Source organism: Artemia franciscana, chromosome 1, assembly GCF_032884065.1.
Source record: "Artemia franciscana chromosome 1, ASM3288406v1, whole genome shotgun sequence".
In the NCBI taxonomy this organism is placed as follows: Eukaryota; Metazoa; Arthropoda; class Branchiopoda; order Anostraca; family Artemiidae; genus Artemia; species Artemia franciscana.
Genome location: NC_088863.1, coordinates 7,425,881 through 7,450,145, shown reverse-complemented (window position 1 = coordinate 7,450,145; position 24,265 = coordinate 7,425,881). Strand labels below are relative to the sequence as shown.

The 24,265-nt window shown below is 36.3% G+C and overlaps 1 protein-coding gene across 3 annotated transcripts in view; it reads left to right on the top strand.

The window, feature by feature from the left end:
• Positions 1 to 24,265, top strand: part of LOC136024977 (protein disabled-like) — an 85,619-nt gene that overhangs the window by 35,622 nt on the left and 25,732 nt on the right. For all 3 annotated transcript variants that reach the window (XM_065700602.1, XM_065700588.1, XM_065700594.1), the window contains exon 5: positions 2,824 to 2,931. In XM_065700602.1, coding sequence (XP_065556674.1) covers positions 2,824 to 2,931 — 108 coding nt within the window. The remainder of the gene's footprint in view (positions 1 to 2,823; positions 2,932 to 24,265) is intronic.

The window sequence follows — 24,265 nt, the reverse complement described above, 5'->3', positions numbered from 1 at the left end:
AAAAGCAAAATGACGTCTGCCATCTAGCCAAATTCTTTTTGAGTCTTTAAACTTTTTGCAATTTTTTTGGCAAATTTCTTCTTTTCTTAGTGGCTGCAGTAAAAAAATTCCCACAGGCGTGCCTGTCTCTAGCGTTTAATGATTTTGTTCCTTTTCTTATTCTAAACTAGCCTACTGAATGTTTCCAACAGCCTATTTAACCTGCCAAAATTTTTCCTAGCTAAACGAAGGCTTCTTGAGTCGAAATGATTTTTGAAGAAAAACTCATTAATTACCAATTATAGAGTAATTTTACCTTTGGTCCTGTATCATTCCAGATGAAGTATATCAATTATCTAATTTTCTTTTGAATTTTCATATATTAATAAATTCGTGAGACACTACATTGTCAGTAGGACTTGTGGCTATTCAGGGGATTTGATTCCTTCAAGGATAATCTATCTTGTCTAGAAACTTTTCAAGTTTGTGTTTATTTAGAATTGATTAGGCGGTCTTCCTATGACTTGCAGAGCTTGGATAACAAACATCAATGTGTGACGGAAATCTAAAAGCTGACAACAACTTTCCCATAGATCTTAGAAATACCATTTAACTTCTTCTTTTTTTTCTAGAGATAATATTCGGTTTTTAATGAGAACTAAATCATTAGAAAGTATGAATTTTGTCTTTTTGATTAAATGGAGCAGACGTTTTTTAAGTTCAGGAAAGGGGGGTCTCTAAAAATGTTCTAGTATACCTACTGGGAAAACGCTAAAAATTTGCTCAAAAGAAGCATCATTCGAGCAATTTGGCTGTTTCTGGAGTTCCCTGTGTCGCCACCTGTTTCGATTAAAAACCTTGCCAATACAGTGGATGTAAAATTTCATTGTCTTTTCAATCAAGTTCATTGAATTAAACCAAAGATTGTGGCTAGCCCCTGAAAGAATTTGTAACCCTAATCTTCTTGTGTGAAATTGGCGACGATCCAACTTTTGTAGTACTCTATTCACTTTAATTCTATACCTTTTTAAACCTCTTTCTGAAATGCCACTTATATATTTACTGTATAAGGTAATTGTATCAAGGTTCTTTGTAGACTGTTTTTTTTAATATTTCTGCATATTTTTTTTTCCAATTCCCCAGCGATGCCAGCACCTTTTCATTGGGAAATTCTAGTTTAGATTTTTAAAGTATAGCTGGTTTTTGTGAAATTTTAGTGAGTCTAAATTACTCATTTGCCCAAGCTAAAAAAGGAGTTCAAGCTAAAATTGAGGTTAATGACAATACAAACAATTAGGAAATATGCGAGAAAACACAGGTTCAAGCCTTGCAACCTCCCCCCCCCCCCCTCTGCGTGTTTGTTTCTCAGGTTTTACAGACTGGCATTCTAAATAAAGAACAAAAATGTGACGAAAATTTTGCACTTTTTTTTCCATTTGCACTTCTCTCAATCGATTTCAGTGACTGTGATTAGGCTATTCGCCATTCCAAAGTTAAAAAATGGCTCGTTCTTTACATTTTGTTATATTCTGTCTGATGAAAATCACCATATCGAAAAGAATGCAATGATATGGGCCAGAAAGTCTTAATTCTGTCTTTTAAATGCTATATTTCTCATGTTCAGTGATGACGAAAGATTCTTGCTGCAAGCTCGTGTGCAAGCTATAATTTTAAAACTTGCCTAATTGAGCATTTAGTTGTGCCAGGATGAGGCTGGGGATTGGTTCACTGTCGAAAAAAGGTATGGTCAAGGCAGACTTCTAAATGTTTAATATCTTCAATTGGCAGCTTATTCATTGAAAAAATGACTTAGTCAAGTCTCACTCGCCTACTCGCTCAGTGTATCGTTGAAAATTAGGTCTTTTTAACCGCCCGGATATAGCCTTCTCATTTCATTACGAGAAAAAATGATTCTACTTGTTGCTCAAGACGAGGGACTGTAATTATTCCATGCAAAGTTTTTAGCTATTCACATACTAATTGTGCAGTTTTCATTTCAATCTCATTTCATTTTTGTGGCGTCTCATGCTATATTCGAAATTCCTATAAATTTCGGAATAAATTCTTACCATTAAATGTAATTAAAATAATAGTAACCCTTCTTGAATCTGCTTCAACGTAATTCTCCCTCACCTTACAGTTTTTATTTAAACAAGTTTAAATTTTTTTTATTATTATGGGCCTGGGTTTTTTCTTTGCTAAGCTGTCCTTATTTGGTCAACGATGAATATGTCACTCACAGAAAAAGTCCTAGTTGGAACTGTAAAGAATTAATCAGACAGCTGAGGCTTTCAAATATGGCATCATATCCCAGAGAAGCATCAAAAGATACGTGTGTCATACTATCTTTTTGAAAGAAATGCGTGTTGCATCGTGTTTTGTAAGATTCAGTTTTCTCAAAAAATACTTTACATTTTTAGCAATATGGTTTGTTACTGGCAAAATGCACGTAGATCTTCCGATTTCCTTTCAAATAGTCTAGCGTCTACCGAAAAAAAGGATACACTGCTACATTCCAGGGGAAAAAGTTGTCCTTGTTGCTCTAAATGGGGGACTATAATCCTTCTGAATTGAGTTATCGGCTATAATTATTAATTAATTAATATTTATTAATTATATATTAATTAATCGGCTATAATTATTTAATTAATGGTCAATTTTTCATTTTGATCCAACACCATTTTGTGAGGTTCCTGGGTATTTTTGAAATAACTGAAAAAATTTATTTTCGGAACTAGCTTTTATTATTAAGATTAATCGAAAATAGTTGTTGTTCCTAAAGCAGCTCTAAGGGGACAACCTTGATAAAGAAACAAATACTTATGATTCTCATTTTTATTTTAGGTTGTAATGGCCATGCGTGATTTATTTCAAGTTGTTTTCGATTTGAAGAAGAAAGAGATTGAAACAGCGAAAAGGCTTGCTGATGAATCACGGATTAGTAATGGAATGGTAAGTAATGGCTCAAACATATATAATATCCGTTAGCTAATGACTAACCCGTCCAATGACACTTATTTATGCGTCATGATGGATTGTCGCAAACATTTAATTTTTTTTTAATATTTTGGTCATTTTTGTCTTGGCCAAAAGTGACATATTTAACTTACATTATTGGTAAAAAAAAAATTGTCTTGCCCGTCATCAGTACTATTTGAACTCAAAACCTGTTCCACGCTACACAAACATCCCGAATATATCTCACACACATTTTTTTCTAAACATTTTTTTTTCTGTCAATTAGTAGTACATGAAATATTTAGATTTTTTATTCTTTATTTTTGGTATAAGTTGCAGTTATAAGCTGTAATTTGTAATTTGTTACTGTAACCTGTTGTTTCAATCACTTGTAAGCTGTAATTGAAAGCTATATACAAACATGCTAACATGTGGCTTTCATGATTATAAAACAGTTGTGAAGTAAAACACGAAACTACAGATTAAATTAAACTTGAATTTATGAAAGATTATCTAAAAATTCCATAAGAACTGCTCGCAAGTAATCTTTCGTGGGTTTGATTTGTTGGCGGCAAAATTTTTTGAGGGTCCTTGATGAAAAGGTTAGAAAAAAGGAATAATTTTTTGGGGTTTAGAGAGTTCAGGGTACAATTATAAGCTTGAAAAGTAACATTAAAAAAGACTAAGTCCCTTAAACTGAAGGTTAAGGTGAATGTGCACTGTATCGACCTTCGCATTACCTAGCATCCCCTCAGTACCTAAAAGAATCATGTAGACAATTTTACCGAAAGACATCCAAAAAACCTTCCTTCTTTAGAAGGCCTGCATTCCAGATCATACTTGTCCTCTGTAGCTTCCAATTTTCTGATCTTGGCTCGCAGACTGATCTTGCTATTCTTCCAAACTCTTTTCAATTGTAGAGAACATAGTTGTAGAGAACATTGTAGAGAACAGTCTATTCTACTTTTAACACATGCAGTGCACCCACTATCTTGCTAATAATATCACCCATGTTAGCGAAGTTTGACTGGTACCCGTCTAATGGACTGTATTTCAAACAGTCATCAGTTGAAAACAATCTATTCAATCCCGCTTTCTAGGGTTGTAATTAGAGGAAGGTTGAGATGGTTAGGACAAGTTTTGCGGATGAAGAATGATGGATTCCCAAAGTTTGTCGTTTTTGGCTTGCCACCTAGGGTTAAACGAAAAGAATGTCGTCCCACAATCAAGTGAGAAGAGGTCGTGAGAAAATAGTTAAAGGATATTGATATTTCTTGAGGGAGGGCAAAGAGAGAAGTTTTGAATCAATTGATATAGAGGAGCAGTGTGCAGAGCTGCGTTGGCCTCAGGCGGCTTGGTGCTGCAGTGAGTTGTTAGTAGTAGTAGTAGTTGTAATTGCCTTGAATTGCCTTTGAAATGAAGAAGAAAGAGACTGATACAGTGAATGTCTTCTTTGTGAAACCACGAAACTGTAATGGAATCTCAGTAGGCCTATACATTTCTAACAGCTGCTGCTCTATGCCTGTCCCTAAGGAACCGGTACTCCTCTGTCGATGTTTGTATTTACTTTTAAAGAACCTCTTAAGGACTTTGGGGTCATTTCAAAGAGATTAGAAAGAAAGGGGAGAAAACAGTGCTAACTAGCAATAAATCAATTTTTTAATGGCCTGTTGTCATACCAACTCAGTCTAAATGGAGTAAAGTGTATGTTAAATGGGGTTTTAAGTTATAAGTGTCAGAAGATACAGCCCCCTACAGGACTTGCGTCTTTTATGTGGTTAATTTTCTTATATATTGATGTATTTTTTTTCGCTGAAGTAAAATAGAAATGGTATATCTCTAAAATAGAATTAAACGCCTGAATATATTAGTATTCTGGTCCTGTTCAGCAAAGGTATGCTATTCTTGTGAATTTTTTTTTATCAATTATCTGTTACTAGTGTTACTTGTGTTGCCAGAGTGTTGTCTTCTCATCCTCCCCCAACCCCTACCTCCTCTGAAATGTCAGGATTTTCAATATTTGGTCAGGATTAACCTGTTTTGCCTCTGTTTAACCTATTTATGTAAAAGGAGCATACATCTCTTCAAAATTATGCTTCTAGATCATATACTGATGAGGGTTAGAATATTGTCTGTGGTTTGGCTTAACATTTTCTAGCATACTGACAATAAACAAACGTTAAACACGAGACGAATATTTTTTCATGTGAAATTGGGCTTTTGTGAAAGTTGTTTTGTAACTTTAAGTACCCAAAAGGAGAGGAAGGCTGGAAATATCTCCCTTTTTACCATACATCCCCTCAAAGATCAAACCTTCATAAAAATATGGGTTTTCGAAAAAAATGGGACACCTTATGCATAACTAAGGTTTTTTCTGGCTTTTACCCATCCCCCTCATATTTAAGTTATAATTGAGACACATTAATGAATTCACATGCAGAGGCGTAGCTAGAGTTTTCAGCGCCTAGGGACAATGTCGGTGTTTCCCCCCCCCCAACCGTCACTATCACAATATAAATAGATCATAGTATTGATGAAAAAAAAACTATAGATTCTAGATTCCAGGCTAATCTTCAACTATTATCTGCCCATACTATAAAAAAATTTGTTTCTGTTCCAAAAACTATTGTTGACGAATTTGCTGAATAAGCTTACAGCTATTTCCCCTTGCTTTTCCAGCTATTTCCCCTTGCTTTTCCAGCTATTTCCCCTTGCTTTTCCAGCTATTTCCCCTTGCTTTTCCAGCTATTTCCCCTTGCTTTTCCAGCTATTTCCCCTTGCTTTTCCAGCTATTTCCCCTTGCTTTTCTAGCTATTTCCCCTTGCTTTTCCAGCTATTTCCCCTTGCTTTTCCCCTTTTCAAACGTATGTTTTATGGTAATTGAGGAGTGCAACATCAATTGAAAATTTTTATTCCAATTTTTCCTCTTATTATTTCTTTCCCTTTTTAGTACTTTAGTCAAGTAAATTTGGTAAATTTGTGTTCCATATTGTTACCATTTCTGGATGATAAATTACTTTAAAATTGTATGAGTATATGCACTTTCAATGATAGTACAATAATAAAACATCAAAATTCCTCTTTCTTGTATGCTCCCTCTTGTGTGAATAAAACAACATAAACGGGCTATTAAGGAGAACAAAATGTATAAAACAAGCACTGTATTACAAGGCTTTATAACGCAATGCTTAGAATTCTTGCCTGTGGTCATGGTAACTGTGATTTGAATCTTAGAAAAGACAATTTTTTTTCCTTAGAGAAGACCTAAAAGTCAGATAATAGATAAAAAATTTGAAAATTTTTAATATTTTTTTGCTCGAGAATTTTTGAAATATAAGAGAAAACAAGGGACGCAAACCGCATTGGATTTTACATAACTTGATTTTTTTTTTTGACTCGGTCTGCACAGCTCACCGACTTTCTTCATTTATGCTATCAAACAGTTCGTGGTAACGAACTGTAGTAAGGAGCGACCCGGCTCAATATTAAACGAAACTCTAAAAAGAGGAATTTCGATGCTAAAAGATATATCAAAAGAATCGGATTTTTATGCTGATTATAAATATATAAGTTTCATCAAATTTATTCTTTGTCATCAAAAGTTACGAGCCTGAGAAAATTTGCCTTATTTTGGAAAATAAGGGAAAACATCCCCTAAAAGTCATAGGATCTTAACCGAAAATCACACCATTGCATTCAGCGTATCAGAGAACCCTATAGAAAAAATTTCAAGGTCCAATCTACACAAATGTGGAATTTCGTACTTTTGCCAGAAGACAAATCACGGGTGCGTGTTTATTTGTTTGTTTGTTTTTTTTTTGTTTTTTTTCCCAGGGGTCATCTTATCGACCAAGTGGTCCTAGAATGATGCAAAAGGGCTCATTCTAACGGAAATGAAAAGTTCTAGTGCCCTTTTTAAGTGACCAAACAAATTGGAGGGCACCTAGGCCCCCTCCCACGCTCATTTGTCTTCCCAAAGTCAACGAATCAAAATTTTGAGATAGCCATTTTGTTCCGCATAGTCGAAAACCATAATAACTATGTCTTTGGGGATGACTTACCCCCCACAGTCCCTGGGGGAGGGGCTGCAAGTTACAAACTTTGACCAATGTTTACATACAGTAATGGTTATTGGGAAGTGTACCGACGTTTTTTGGGGGATTTTTTTGGTTTGGGTGTGTGGTTCAGGGGAGGGTGCTATATGGGAGGATCTTTCCTTGGAGGAATATTTCTTGGGGGAAGAGAAATTCAATGAAAAGGGTGCAGGATTTTCTAGCATTACTATTAAAAAAAACAATGAAAATATAAACATGAAAAGTTTTTTCAATGGAAAGTAAGGATAAGCATTAAAACTTAAAACGAACAGAGATTATTACCCATATGAGGGGTTCTAAAAATACTTTAGCATAAAGAGCGAGGTATTTAGGAGGAGATAAATACTTCGCTGTTTATGCTAAATTATTTTTAGTAATTTCAACTATTTGTTTTACGGCCTTTCTTATTCAGGGGTCATTCTTAATGATTTGGGACAAAACTTAAGATTTAGTGTGAAGAGCAAGGTATTAACGAGGGGACAAACCCCCTCATATATATAATCAAAAATATAAGAATATAAAAGATTGTTACGTAAGTTAATTCTTAAGGTACGTATATTTTTTACTAATAGAAACGTTCATTAAAAATTAAAAGTTTCTAGTTGCCTTTTTAAGTAACCGAAAAATTGGAGGGCAACTAGACCTCCTTCCCCACCCCTTATTTCTCAAAATCGTCTGATCAAAACTAAGAGAAAGTCATTTAGCCAAAAAAAGAATTAGTATGCAAATTTCATTTTAATAATTTATGTACGGAGAGCCAAAATCAGACATGCACTAATTCAAAAATTTTCAGAAATTAAATAAAAAAGCAAGTTTTTTGAAATGAAATTAAGGAGCGACATTAAAACTTAAAACGAACAGAAATTACTCCGTATATGAAAGGGGCTTTTCCTCCTCGACACCCGGCTCTTTACGCTAAAGTTTTTTATTGTTTTAAAAAGTAGAGTTGCGAGAAAGAATCAAACTTTAGCGCAAGGAGCGGGGTGTCGAGGAGGAAAAGCCCCTTTCATATACGGAGTAATTTCTGTTCGTTTTAAGTTTTAATGTCGCTCCTTACTTTCATTTCAAAAAACTTTTTTTTTTATTTAATTCTTTACTAGCTTGCATCTATTGCTGTAATCGCTTCTTTAAACAAGCCATGTGTAGTGTAAGGCGAACGTAACAGTGGGAGAAATGTGAAAACATGGATTAGGGATAGATAAAGAGGTTGCAAAGACGATAGATAATATTCAACGTGATCAAGAGATACAGATTTGGTATTACGAAAGAAGCCTGTCTGATTCTCTGCGCCTTTACGCGTTGGTGAAGGGGTTTTGCTTCAGGTGGATTCAGAAAAAAGAGGAGTTGAAGATTACAATTGCATTAAGGGGAATAGTTACCACTTGGAGTAACAAGGAAGTAATTAGAGAGAAGCAGTGGGCAAGATGGTCCTTATTTTTGCCCGATGTGTGGAATAATGGATAAGAGTGTGGGGCATGTGAAGTATGACTGTGTAGAATTGAGCGAGTTGAGAGATGAAGTATATGGAAAGACTGAGTTTGATGAGAGATGACTGGTAAATTTAATGAGAGATGATTGTTTTGTAAGTATTAAACATTTAGGACGATTTCTCACTAATGGAGTACAGAAGAAGATTTTCGTAATTTGTGTTTCTCTTTGTTTTGTGATTTGTGTTTCTCTTTGTGCTGTGTGACGGTTACGTTATGTTATTGTAATGACAGTTATTCAAAAGATAATTTCCTTTTTATTTTGTTTTGTCATGGCCCTAGGGCTTTTAGTGCAATTGAATTTACCTACTTACTTACTATAATTAAAGAAATATAAAGTCAGAAAAAACAGGCTTTTTGGATATAATAAACTGTAGACATTTGCATACTATTGCAGTCAACGCAATGAAATTGGCCAAGTTTAAAGTTATGTATTCTACAAACATCATTCTTACAGAGCCTTTTAAAAATGTGCACATACCCTTAGAAACTTTGGAAGAGGTTGATTCGGTCGAGATTGAAAGTTCTAGTGCTCTATTTATGGTTAAAAGTGATCAGTGGTCGACCAGCCCCCCTTCTTCCGCACTTTTCCCCTCTGAACAGCCTGTAGCCCCCTTGAATACAGTTTCAAGGGAGATATTTCACTAGAAGGACAAAAGGTCCAAAAAACATACCTTCAGGTATGATCAGACTCGTGGTGCCACACTGACAAGGACCTCGATTTATACACAAGTCGAATTCTTCCTAAACCCATTTTAGTAGAAAGCGAATGCATTGCGAGTCTTGTTGAAAACGGGGGAGGAGGGATCCTTATTGGTATGCTAGAGGAACAATTTCATCATGTTCCTTCTGTATTAGCATTCATTCTTAAGCAATTTAATATAAAATCGATACAAGTAGCTTTGTCTATTAGACGAAACAATAAGAAGCTTTGATCATAACAGTTAAAATTTGAGGGGCATTTTATTATTATTCTTATAGCAAACAAGACAAATATAAGAACTTGGAATTCCAAGCTCTTTGGAACTCCATACAAGCCTACCACTAATCCCAGAAATGTGCAACTAGACCATTTTTTTTCAAATTTAATGTGACACCAAAATGAATTTTTTGACTAATTTCAAAGGACTACAATAATTTCCCACAAACAAGAACGTTTCCTCGAATTTATTTCTGTAAGTTTTGAGCTTTACAACGCTTAAGCTGTGTTGAATAAGAAAAATGGTTGTAAATTATAAGTAAAGTTAAAGCATGCCGAGGAAGCTGCTCAAAGAGTTAATTCAAAGAGAAATTTTAGTATTAATCCTACAATGGCAGAAGAAACAGCCGAGGAAGCTGCTCAAAGAGTTAATGCCAAAAGGCTTGCGGCTTAAAGAAAGCGTGCTGAGGAATCACAACAACAGCGTGAAAACAGGCTTGCGTCAAAAGAGAAATTACCAAAAGAAAGCATGCCGAGGAATCACAAGAGCAACCTGAAAATTACAGCCCAGTCGATGATTATAGCTTGAGTAGATGTGTTCAAATCGGGACTATGTCTAAAATTTGTCCCTATTGCAAGGCCTTGAAATTTAATGGTAAAACAATGGGAATGTGTTGCGCCTCAGAAAAAGTTAAACTTCCTCAACTGGCTGCACCACCAGAGCCATTGAAGACTTTGCTTACTGGAACTGCGTCAGAATCTAAGCGTTTTTTGTTAAACATCAGAAAATATAACTCATGTTTCCAAATGACGTCGTTTGGTGCCCAAATCGAAAATCAAGATCAATTTATGCCTACTTTCAAAGTAAAAGGGCAAATTTATCATAGAGCAGGGTCCCTTCTATCATTCTCAGGCGAGAATAATAAATTTTTACAACTCTACTTCATTAGTGATAGAAATTCTGAATTGAATGCACGTTGCGAAATTTCTCCCGACGTTGAAAGGACTATCGTTTCCCAATTGCAACATCTTTTCCACGAAAATAATAATTTAGTGCATTTGTTCAAAACAGCAATCGATTTGATGCCTACTGATACGCATAAAATTGTTATTTCCGCTAACAAAACGCCTACTGGCCAACAATCGACGAAGTGGCAATCGTTATGGTCGGTGATCAGTTTTTACCTCGAGATATTATTCTTCATAAGCGAAACGCTCAGTTGGTAAGAATTGCTCAAACTCATCGATGCTACGATACCCTACAATATCCTATCATTTTTTCGGATGGAGCCGATGGCTATCACTTTAATAATAAATTGATAGATCCATCCACTAACAAACAAACGGATAAGAAATGCAGCGCAATGAATTATTATTCCTATAGACTAATGATTCGTCAGGATGAAGACAATTATATTTTAAAATGCCGTCAATTGTTTCACTAATACATCGTTGATATGTATGCAAAGATTAAATCAGAACGTTTGCTTATCCGTCTGAATCAGACCAAGCTCCGCTCTGAACAATACATTCATTTGCAAGATGCAGTTGTAAATGACGGTAATACCACTAACGTTGGAAGATTAACGATTTTACCTTCGTCACATGCTGGCAGTCCCCGTCATATGCATGAATATGCTGAAGATGCTATTGCTTATGTTCGTCTCTATGGTCGTCCAGATTTATTTATTACATTTACATGTAATCAATCTTGGGACGAGATACAGCAGCTTTTACTTCAAGGACAATCGGCGGTTCATAGACATGACATTACGGCCCGTGTCTTCCGGCAAAAGTTGAAATCACTGATAAACTACATAGTAAAACTTAAATTGTTTGGGTCAGTGCGATGCTGGTTGTACTCAATGGAATGGCAAAAGCGAGGATTGCCACACGTACATATACTAATATGGTTGTTTGATAAAATTTCTTCTAATGAAATTGACGATGTGATTTCCGCTGAAATTCCTGATGAAAATGTCGATAAGGGCTTATATGATATTGTTGTAAAAAATATGACACATGGACCTTGCGGTGCACTGAATGAAAAATCACCATGCTTAGCCAAAGGAAGGTGCACAAAGCAATATCCTCGACTTTTAGTACCCAACACAATTAATGGTAATGATGGTTACCCACAATATAGAAGAAGATCTACTGAAGATGGCGGTAAAACAGCAATAATAAAGAAGCATAACGGTACCACCATCGAAGAAGATAATCAGTGGGATGTTTCATATTCACCTTTATTGTCAAAAACATTTAATGCACACATAAACGTTGAATACTGTAACTCCGTAAAGGCAATCAAATACATATGTAAAGACGTCACCAAAGGCAGCGACATGGCAGTTTTTGGCTTGCAGTCCGAAATCAGTGATATCGATGAAATCGTACAATATCAGGCTGGAAGGTACATAAGCAGTAATGAAGCTGTTCGGCGAATTCTTTCATTTCCGATACATGAACGAAGTCCGGCTGTTGTTCGCTTAGCGGTACATTTACAGAATGGACAACGTGTTTATTTTTCGGAATCCAACGTGCAACAAAGAGCCCTGAATCCACCGGATACAATGTTAACTGCTTTCTTTTCGTTATGTCAAAATGATTCTTTTGCAAAAAAACTGCTGTATACTGAAATGCCTTCGTATTACACGTGGAATGCTAAAAATAAAGTATTTGAACATCGAAAACAGGGTAAGTCAGTTTACTACCAACCTACCATCTTCAAAGATACCACGATAGGAAGACTCAACACCATTTACCCCTATCAACATGAATGCTTCTTTCTCCGCCTGCTTTTGGTGAGTGTACCCGGTCCGAGGTCCTTTGAGTATTTGAGAACTGTAAACGATACTATACATGACACTTACCGTAGTGCATGCCAAGCTCTGAATTTGGAATCATACTAACAACTTGCTCTCCTTCAGCTCCTACAGAGATATGGGAAAAATATAAATCGAAAATGGTCGAGGATATACTCCATCGAAAACGGCTAGAGACGTCAGATATGACTTTTGATTTTACATCAGAAATTTATAACTACACTTTAGTTATTATTGAAGATTTGTGCGTATGTATGGCAAACAAACCTCTTCAGTATTTGAGAATGCCTTTACCTAATCGTAATGCTGCTGTTTCAACATGTGTAGTATTGGATCGTGAACGAAGTTACAGCACGAATGATCTATTGTTGTATGTACAAAATAACATTTCTAAGTTAACGTCTGAGCAAAAGGACATTTATGATAAGATAATGCATTGTGTCGATAACAACGTTGGAGAAATCTTCTTTTTGGATGCGCCAGGAGGTACTGGTAAAACATTTGTGATAAAATTGATTCTGGCATCAATTCTATAAAAAAATGACATAGCGTTGGCAATTGCGTCGTCCAGAATAGCCGCAACGTTGCTGCCTCGCGGAAGAACTGCTCATACCGCTTTGAAATTGCCTCTGAATTTTCATTCTACAGAAACTCCCACGTGCAATATTTCCAAATCATCTGGGATGGGTAAAGTATTGCAGCAATGCAAACTTATTATCTGGGACGAGTGCACAATGGCACACAAGAAATCGCTCGAGGCTCTGGATCAATCATTGGGAGATTTGCGAGGAAATTCGAAACCCTTTGGCAGCACATTATTATTGCTTTCGGGAGATTTCTGGCAAACATTACCTATAATACCTAGATCAACCCCTGCAGACGAAATGAATGCTTGCCTGAAAAATTCTAATTTATGGACACACGTAAAGACATTAAAATTAACTACAAATATGCTCGTCCGATTGCAAAACGATGACTCTGGTCAAACATTTTCAGATCAATTGCTGGCAATTGGAAACGGAAAGCTCCCAGCAGACTTAATTTCAGGACGTATACAACTGCCTGCTGAATTCTGTAATTTAGTGACGTCCAAAAATGAATTGGTTGAAAAAGTATTTCCGAATATTCTAACCAATTATAAAAATCATAAATGGCTAAGTGAACGAGCGATTCTGGCAGCCAAGAATAAAGACGTCCACGAAATCAACAATATTATTATGACCAAGATTCGAGACCAGGCAGTCCTTTACAAGTCAGGCGACACAGTTTTGGAACCAAATGAAGCGGTTAATTATCCATCCGAATTTTTAAATTCCCTGGATCTCCCAGGGTTTCCACCACACGTGCTACAACTAAAAATAGGCCTACCAATAACACTGTTAAGAAACATCAACCCAATAAAGCTTTGCAATGGCACGCTACTTGCCGTAAAAAAAAAAATGGAAAACGTAATAGAGGCAACAATCTTGACAGGGCCTTTTGAAGGTGAGGCTGTTCTTATTCCTCGCATTCCCATGATTCCAACGGATCTGTCTTTTCAATTTAAAAGATTGCAATTCCAAATTCGATTAGCATTTGTAATCACCATCAACAAAACTCAAGGGCAATCATTAGAAAAATGCGGTATAGATCTTAATACAGATTGTTTTTCCCATGGACAATTGTACGTTGCATGTTCGAGGGTCGGTACACCTGACAATCTATTTGTATGCACCGACAATGGGACAGCGAAGAATGATCTATCTATCTATCTAGCTATGTATATAAAAATAAGTTGTTTGTAAAAAGAGCGTTTGCATATGACGTCATCATAAGTATATAAGCCTTTGTATATGCACAGACAATGGGACAGCCAAGAATGTTGTATATTCGCAAGTTTTACGTAGTTAAAAACATAAATATATATCTATCTATATTCACAAGTGGGACACAGGGACACAACTACAATGGTGCGTAGCGACTTACGCGCGCGGGGGGCTTGGGGGGGATTGCGAAGCGCCCCCACCAACTAGGTGTTGGTATGGCGCGAAGCGCCACACCAACAGCTAGTAAAAAATAAATAAACAGCAAACTGATGCGATAATCCAAAACCAAATAAGAACAATTTCCGTGTTTATTTTATTTGATAAAAGACACATGGGACAGAATAACACATGAACTGAAATTTTTCTAGACTATACACCAACTTACAACTATAGACTATATAAACTATACAACTTTCCTTCGCAGGAGCTTAAAGTAAACCAAGGCATTATAAGCCTTTTGAAAGTAATTAGAAACTTTAGCGTGAAGAACGAGGAAATCTTGTCAGAACCTAAGGCATTTATGAGAGCTAAAACTCTGGCAGTTTTGCCAGAGACATCTGGCATCATTATGTTGTGCAATTTTTAGAATCTTATGGATTTATTTTACTCCATTTCAAATCGAGCACCATTTCTTCGTCTGGCATCATAGTATAGAGCACCATTAGAAATTAGAAACTGACAAATATCTAATGTGCCTCGTCTGGCAGCATAATATAGAGGCGTGCGATTTTTAGAATCTAATGCATTTATAGTTGCCCCGTTTGAAACTAATAACTGACAAATATCTAGTCTACTTTCTTCAGAGGCAATATGTAAAACTGTTTTCTGGAAATTATCTTTCAAATTTAAAAGAGCGCCATTTGAAACTAGAAATTGACAAATATCTAATGAATCTCGTCTGGCAGCATAATATAGAGGCGTGCGATTTTTAGAATCTAATGCATTTATAGTTGCCCCGTTTGAAACTAATACCTGACAAATATCTAGTCTACTTTCGACTAGATATATATAGTTAGTGGCATAATGTAAAACTGTTCTCTGGAAATTATCTTTCAAATTTAAAAGAGCACCATTCGAAACAAGAAATTGACAAATATCTAATGAGCCTCGTCTGACAGCATAAAATAGAGCCGTCCAGTTTTTAGAATCGATTGCATTTATAGTTGCCCCGTTTGAAACTAATACCTGACAAATATCTAGTGTACTTTCTTCAGCAGCATAGTGTAGAGCTCTTTTCTGGAAATTATCCTGCAAGTTTAAAAGAGCACCATTTGAAACTAGAAATTGACAAATATCTAATGAACCTTGTCTGATAGCATAAAATAGAGGCGTGCGATTTTTAGAATCTAGTGCATTTACATTTGCCCCGTTTGAAACTAGTAGCTGACAAATATCTAGTCTACTTTCTTCAGAAGCATAATGTAAAGCTGTGTTCTGGAATTCATCCTTCAAGTTTGGGTTAATACAGCCATTGGTCATCAATAGAGCCATGCGTCTAGAATCTGTTGCATTTATAGTTGTCCCGTTTGGAACTAATAGCTGACAAATATTTAGTCTACTCTCTTCAGCAGCATAATGTAAAGCTGTTTTCTGGAAATCATCCTTCAAGTTTGGGTTAATACAGCCATTGGTCATCTTTACATCCATGCGCAAATCGCAGAACATGTTTTCATTCACATCAGTTTTACCTTGGCTCCCTTCTATATTTTTATCTTGCTGCCTTTTTCCCATTTCTTTTTCCAAGTTGTCTATATTTGAACTCAATTTGATCATTTGAAAATAAAAGCTGGATAAAATTCCATCTAAATCCCGTTTTTCAATTTGGCTCTGGTATCTTTTCAATTTATCTGTAAGTGAACTTGTCTGTCGTATATAATCCATTATTTCCTTCCTTAATCTGAATCTTTTCTTCAATTCCGGGGATCTATAAAACGAGGATAGCAATTTGGCAATTGAAGCAATCTCTTTGTCTAGTTTTTCGAACGCATCAATCTGGAAACTACCAGCCATCTTTTTAGTTTTTGAAAAAATAGTGTCCTTTTTATTGACCTGATCTGAACTGTCATTTTTCCAATCCGATTTTTTTCCATCAAGTCCCAGTTTAGAACATCCGGTAGATTTAAAAATATTCACTTTCTTCCCTTCTGCTCTCTTCTCTCCAACAGCACAACATACATCTTTGTCCCTCTCAAAACTTTCAGTTTTGCCAAGAACTTCAGGTGACATGATAGATTATTTGTTTTTCAGTAGCTTGTTAGACTAACCTTGTTTAATTAATAAGAATATTACTGGAAATATTCATTTATATTCAAAAGGTAACGTCATTTCTGTTGTGCAGTATGTAACTAAAATAGGCTGACATGTGATGACGTCACCTAACATCATTTTTTTTTTTCAATCAATTTAGAACATTTATTTGTGATGACGTCACGCAAAAATGAATTGCTTTTCTCATATAGGGGTAAGTTTTCATTTCACTTTAGTTGCAAATTGAAAGTCGGCGTGTCAAAAACATTTTGTATATGAACTAAATATGGTAAATTAAAAGTTAATTTCGTCACAAAGAGTAGAAGAAGGGATGGTTGCATTTCTTGGGCGTCCCTCAAATGTTTTTTTTAAAGTTTTGATAGATTTTTATTGTTTGATTGGCCTTTTACTTCTTGTAGTCTTTGACAATAGAAACCTGAGTCTTTATACGTGCAAATTAAGTCTGAATAAAATCTTTGGTTACGATTACTACTACTACTACTGCTAATAACTCACTGCAGCACCAAGCCGCCTGAGGCCAACACAGCTACGCACGCTCCTCCTCCAACCTAATCTATTTAAAGCCTCTTTCTTTACACCCTCCCAGGAAGTTCCCATTTCCTTTAAATCTTTATTTATGACATCCTCCCAACCCAGACAAGGACGACCTGCTTTCCGTCTAGCCCCAGACGGTTGGCCAAAAAGGACAGTCTTCGGTAATCTGTCATCCTTTATCCGTAGAACGTGGCCTTGCCATCTCAACCTTTTTTTCATTATAGCCCCAGAAAGCGGGATTGAACCACACTTTTCGTACAACCTACTGTTTGAAATACGGTCAGTCAGCCGGGTACCCAGAACAATCCGTAGGCAATTTCTCTGGAAAACATCTAGTAAATTTTCATCTGCTTTTCGGAGTGCCCATGCTTCAGAGCCATATTTGACCACTGTCATCACTGTAGCTTCCAATATTCTAATCTTGGTTTGTAGACTTATCTTTCTATTCTTCCAAACTTTTTTTAACTGTGAAAAAACACCCTGAGCTTTAGCTATTCTACTTTTAACATCTTCACTGCTCCCACCATCTTTACTAATAATACTACCAAGGTAACTGAAGCTCCCAACCTGATCAATCTTTTCGTTACCTAATGTCACCTGTTCATCTTCACTTATTCCTAGCCTTAGTGACTTAGTCTTCTTAACATTAATTTTCAAGCCTATTTTAGCACCCTGAACTCGTAAAACCTCTAAAAATTCATTCATTTTGCTCACACTTTCATCTAATATGCTTAAATCATCAGCATAATCTAAGTCCAGGAGCGTTCTTCCTCCCCATTTGATTCCATGGTCTCCAATTGCCTTTCCTGTGCTCCTTAAGACGAAGTCCATCAAAATGATCCATATAAAGGGGGATAGAACACAACCCTGCTTAACTCCTGATTTAATTCAAAACTAGTTGCTAACCTCATTTCCTACCTTAACCGCAGCAGTATTATTCTTGTACATAGCGCAAATCACTTTAATGTATTTATTCTTTTTTGTTTTGCCTTATATGGTATAATGTATAGTTTTATATAATCTTTCAATGGGGAGGTGAAACAAAATATTAAAGAACTGGTCGAAGACTCAAAAAGTAGGCGCAACGACCAAACTTGTACAAGCTTTCTAGGGAGCTTATCTAGACTGACAGCCCATCATTCAAACACCCATCATTTCCATTCCAATTTTTCCTATCAGTCTCCTCTCTTTTCCGTCTGATTAATCTGATAATCATTCCACTAAAATGTGATAGGCCTATTCTCCCTGGATAATTCTCATCTTGACCCTCCCCCATCCAATGGGAAATTAACAAAGCAAATTCAATAGCCAAATAGAAAGTATGATAAACAAAAATAATGAAGAAAAGGATGAATTTTGAATTTTTCTACTAATTCCAAAATAGAGGCAGAATGTATGGTTTAGAATATCCTATAGTATTTGCTTTGCATTTTTCATTGATGTTAATGTTTTTTCGTGTTTTGGGGATTTGACTTATCATAGCTGGGTAATATAAATGTTTAATATAAAGAAACTAATTTGAAAATATGAAATTAGTTTCAACTGTTGAAGAGTTCTGATGAAAGTACACAGGGATAACAGGCTGAGAATAAGAAGTACAAGTGATTACTTCCTATGGACTTGCTCCGGTACTAACCAGAGGCGTCACTTACCAAAATATTTGGGGAAGGGCGACAGTGGCTCTTATGGAGAGGCTGCTCATTTGTTTAACTTATTCTGGTAATATTACTATGGAAACTACTTAATAAAAAACAAAAATGCAAATTTTGCAAACGCATTTGCAATCCTTTTTTTTCCGGATAAAAAACAAAATTCACGATTTTGAAGATAGGAGCTTAAACGTCCGCAGAAGGGTCTTCTAATAATTGCTGACATTCTGAATATAAAATGCTAAGCCCGATGGTGTAATTTTCATTACGATCACTTGCCTTTGTTAGGCTGTTTTCCGTATTTCTCAAAATCAGGCAAATTTCTCAGGCTCGTGGGGTTTGATGAATAAAATTAAACTTCATGAATTTTACATGGTTGGGATCAGCATAAAAAAACATGTTCATTTAGTGCATTAATTAATAAGAAAATTCTATTTTAGATTTTTTTTTTAACTATTGGCCCTAGTTACTATTCAGAACCATTTAAAAGGGGAGGGCAACCTGCGCAGCTACCCAGGGCACCGTGGCTGGGGGAGGATGACATAACTAGGGGTTTGCCCACTTTGATCAAATTTTTCATTTTGATTTAGCTTTTTTTTAGAAAAATCTACATTTTGGAAAAAAACTAAATTAGCTTTTTGGATAAATTTGCCGATGATCTGGATGCATAAACTATCATTAAAAATCTGGTTGATGATAGTTTCCGACATGCTACCTTACTTCGCAGCAGTTGGTCACAACAAATACACGAAGTTGGCGAGGCTGTACCTACAGCAGATTAACAGACTTGAACATACAAGGCCAACACTTTTCTGGTCTTTTGAAAAAAGCTTGCACGTTGTGAGAATAACTGACAGATTTTAGGCCGGATTATCCATAGATTTGGCAATAGAATAAGAACGGATGAAAAGTCTGAAAACGGCAATCGGATTGACCGGAGGTAGAGGAAAAACGGAAGTACAGAGACTTCAGTGAGTAATGGGACGTCCAGCCTGTGCTCACGTTAATCTTTGAATGCAAGAACTGACAGATATTTCGGATCACAAAAGCGACCAACACATATAGTCTGGTATTTCAACGCAGCAAAGGACTGCAAAGGCACACAAATAGTTATTGACTTTGTCGAGCAATTGTCTCTTTTCGAGGGTGATCCATTATCGCTTCGAAGCCTTGGTACTGGCATGACTGCCGAAGAAAACGTGAACGCCGACAAAGAAGTGGAAGTCGGGAAGAATATTCTTGAGGGAATGGTAGGGAAATGTCTGAAGGACCCTTCCTTCAAACAACAGTCTTTATCAGGCAGTCCTTATGATGGTGAAGCAAAAACAATGGGGAAAAATCCACCATTTAGACCATTTAGGCGTTGTTTTTTGATGATCCTGGCACGTTCCGATAGCCAATAAACCAGAGCTAACAAAAGCTATCAAACGACTTTCAGAAATTGATACTATTTGGGAAAATCTTAGTCCGACTTGCACCTACGTCTTAGACGGGCGCGCTTTGCTTTAAAGGATTCCCTGGATGAAGAAGGAAACATACCTGGAGATCTTAGACCGGTACTGGAACTACGTTTCGGCCAAATATGCAGACGCCATTGTTGTCTTTGATAGCTATGACATCGCTGCTTCGACAAAAGATGTGACTCATCTTTAGCAAAACCGTGTCACTGGACAGGAAGTGCTGTTTAGCCAAGAATGAGACTCACCACCAAAGAAGAGTACATTTCTTTAATTTACTTTCTGATTATTTACAAGGCAAAGGTCAGAGAACCATCCAAGCTAAGGCTGATGCTGACTTACTTAAATGTGTTTACAGCAGATAAGTCTTCGAAGACTTGCGACACTGTAGTTATCAGTGATATTACCGACTTGTTGGTGCTGTTACTTTATCATTGTATTCCTGAGCACCACAATGTCTACTGCACAGTGACCCAGAGGCAGCCACTTCAGGTGCAACCTGGGACATCGAAGCCATTGTTAAGAAGATTGGGATTGAAATCTGCAAATTGCTTCCTTTTGCTCACCCAACTCTTGGCTGCAACACAACTTCCCGTCTACATGGACTTGGCTAAGGAATTGTGCTTAAACGGCTCAGTTTAGACAACGGACAGTTTAGAGAAAATGCTTTAACGTTTTTTTCAAATTGACGCTTCGAAAGAAGAGATTAGAGCAGCTAGAGAGGCTGCACTTTCTATGGGTGGAAAACCTTACTGACAATCTTGACAGTTACCGACACCGGGTCTTTCAGCAGAAAGTAGCATTTTCTACAAATCTGCTTCGTCCCTAAGATCTACATCCTACTTCAGCAGCAGTGGAATTTCTGTGTTTCCAAACCTATCTTAAAGTACAAGGTTGGATTGGGCTTCAGAGTCCTGCTCTTCATCCTAAGATCTGGGGATAGAGACTCCAGAATGGCATGCTGTACCCTATCCTAACGAATCTTCCAGCAACACCAAAAAAAAATTCTCATCGTCATGAAGGGTGATTGTAAGGGATCCTTTGATGGTGACCAGTGCAGCTGTCATCAAAATGGCATCGAATGCGGCAATGCTCACAAATGTTGAAAAGGAACTAGTTACTCTAATGCCCAGGTTCAAATCGAAGATGAAGAAGACATGAGATTAATTAAATAAACGTGACAAATCTCTTGCCATTTCAAATTACCTGTGATTTTTGTTCAAAGTAAATTATATAGGTAGCTAGTTATGTGTTAGCTAGTTATGAGAAGTTGCTTATTGGATTCTAGAAATCTGGGTGGTCACAATTAGGGTAGAGGATGGGGGGGGGGGTAAATTGACATGGACACGACTTATTTTCCTGCATTAGCAATCCAATCTCTTTCTGTATGAATTCAACTTCGCGTAATGTCGCTTTCAGACCTATATGGACGCTTGATTTATGAGTGGGAGGGTGGAGAACTGAATAAGAGCGAAAATAAAGTGCATATTCGGATCTAGGTACCAGATTTACCTTTTATCGACTTTCTACACGTGCAAATCAAGTTGTTTTTTAAAAGTCGTCATTTTAAAACAAAAACGATAAACGGTCAATTTCGTATCATCTGATTTTGGCCGATTTTTTATATGTTGTAGTCAATTTTACTTTCGGTTCGAACAGCACCAAAATTAAAACTGTTGCAATTTGTTTGAGGTTAAACCTTAGATTAACTGTACTATAATAGCTGATACACAATTAAATAAAAAAAAACAAGTTTTTTGAAATGAAAGTGAGGAACGACATTAAAACTTAAAACGAACAGAAATTACTCCGTATATGAAAGGGGCTTTTCCTCCTCGACACCCTGCTCTTTACGCTAAAGTTTGATTCTTTCTCGCAACTGTACTTTTTAAAACAATAAAAAACTTTAGCGTAAAGAGCGGGGTGTCGAGGAGGAAAAGCCCCTTTTATACACGGAGTAATTTCTGTTCGCAGTGTTCGGACTCGCCTATAAATTCCAATAAATTCCTATATTTTAATGCACTCCTATAAAATGCCTATATTTTGGCTAAAATCCTATTATTCCTATATTTTCGGATGGAGAGCACTAAGAACATTGCTCATGATTTGCAATTTTTTGTCTTTTGGTGTAGATTGATAATTAATTACACCTGTTGAGCTTTTTGAACTTAACTAATGCTTTGTGTTGGGCTTAGTAAGCTGCTTCTGCCTGGGCTATGCTGTTGTGTTGACTTAGTAGCCTATGTTTTGTTTTTTGTCATGTTGGGACTGTCCGAAATGAGCAAAGATCAGTATATAGGCTAGCAGTCTCTGCTTAATGAGACTGGAGTTCTTGCGACTTATGTGTTTCCTGGCTGAACGCTGGCTGGCTGATGTGAATACGGCCCAGTTATTCAAATGGGCTATTCTAAGATAGTTGCTAATCGAGGGAAGTATAATAGACGTGCACTGGGTAGGCTATATGCTACATTCTCTGATCAATCTGTCCTTTATCTATGTGGTCTTTATCCCCTTCTAAAGAAAAATGATGTTAATCAGATTCGGACCTTTTATTTCAGATATTGTAAATTTTTACTTTATCTCCCCCCTTGGTATAGCAATGGTAAGATAATTCGTAAGTTTGATGTCCTTGATATAAGTGCAAAGTTGGTCCTCCTGCATGGAAGATTGTCGGAATCAGCTTTTTATCGTTTATCGCCTCATCATCCTTTGGTCCGTCTGTTCGGTTAATCTCATTGTAGCATAGTATTTTTATGGCACTTGGTATTAACCAAGTGACATATTCTGAAAAATTAGAAAAAAGTGACGTATTTTTAACTTACGAACGGGTGATCGGATATCAATGAAATTTGATATTTAGAAGGATATCGGGTCTCAAAGCTCTTATTTTAAATCCCGACCGGATCTGGTGACATTGGGGGGAATTTGGGGGGACCTAAAATCATGGAAAAGGCTTAGATTGGAGGGATCGGGATGAAACTTGGTAATTTATGTGACCAGGCATCCTACGCCATCTACCACAGATCTGATCCCGAGGACTTCCGAATCCTATAATTGGCCTATATTTGGGCCCGGGAAATCCTATAAAAATAGGGCAGAGCCTATAATTTGAAACGAACCGACCTGTCTGAACCCTATGTTCGTTTTAAGTTTTAATGTCGCTCCTTACTTTCATTTCAAAAAACTTGTTTGTTTTTTTATTTAATTATGTAAATAGCGACGAATATATATATATATATATATATATATATATATATATATATATATATATATATATATATATATATATATATATATATATATATATATATATATATATATATATATATATATATATATATATATATATATATATATATATATATATATATATATATATATATATATATATCTTAGGCATTTATTCTGGGGGTGATACCTAGCACGGGGACACCATAGGGAATTTATGGTAGGCATGCTACTTGCCTGGGTAGGGAATTTAAAGTAGGCACGCCACTTGCCTGGGTAAGGAATATAAAGTGCCAAAACCTATAAGCAAGTGTGTATCCTCCTGATGAGCCCTTGTGTTGGGTTGGCGCCTCTGAATTATTTGTCTTTTTTACTGTTTTTAATATTTGGTAAATGACGACTTATACTTACTTACGACACGACTGCTTATTCTTTATGGTTGATTGTGTATGGCTTTGCTGTTTGACCTATGTAATTGGATGGATGAGTAGAGCTAAGGCTTCATTCAAGTACTGATCTATATTAATTACTAAAGTAGGAAAACAATCCTCCCTTTCTCCTTCTGTCTTTTTTTCTATGGTGTATGTTTACTTATGTGTTTGTGCTGTTGCATTGGTGATTTCCTTTTTCATTATATATTCAGGTGTTGTGCTGAAGACGGCCCTTGGGCGTAGGGCCGAAATATCCACTGAATTGAATCCCACTGTCTTGGAAAAAATTTTCCCATTGTTTCTACGCTGTTTTGTTTGATTTATGCTATTATAAATCATATCAGGTGTGCAAAGCCCACTCCGTTTTGTGCCTCTCGTTTTCACTTATATTCATAGATTCTCGAGAAAAAATTATTTTGCAAATTTTCTTCGATTTTGAAAACAAGTTAAAAAAAAAATTATATTTATTATGCGTTCATTTATTTATCACGAGTTTAAAAAAAGTTTTGCATTTATTATGCGTTCATTTATTTTCCAATTTGGTTTCTTTTGTATTATCTTCTTAGGGATGCTATTCCCTTTAGTCATCAAGATGTACGGATAGCGTATTATTGACCAGGAGTTCAGTGCT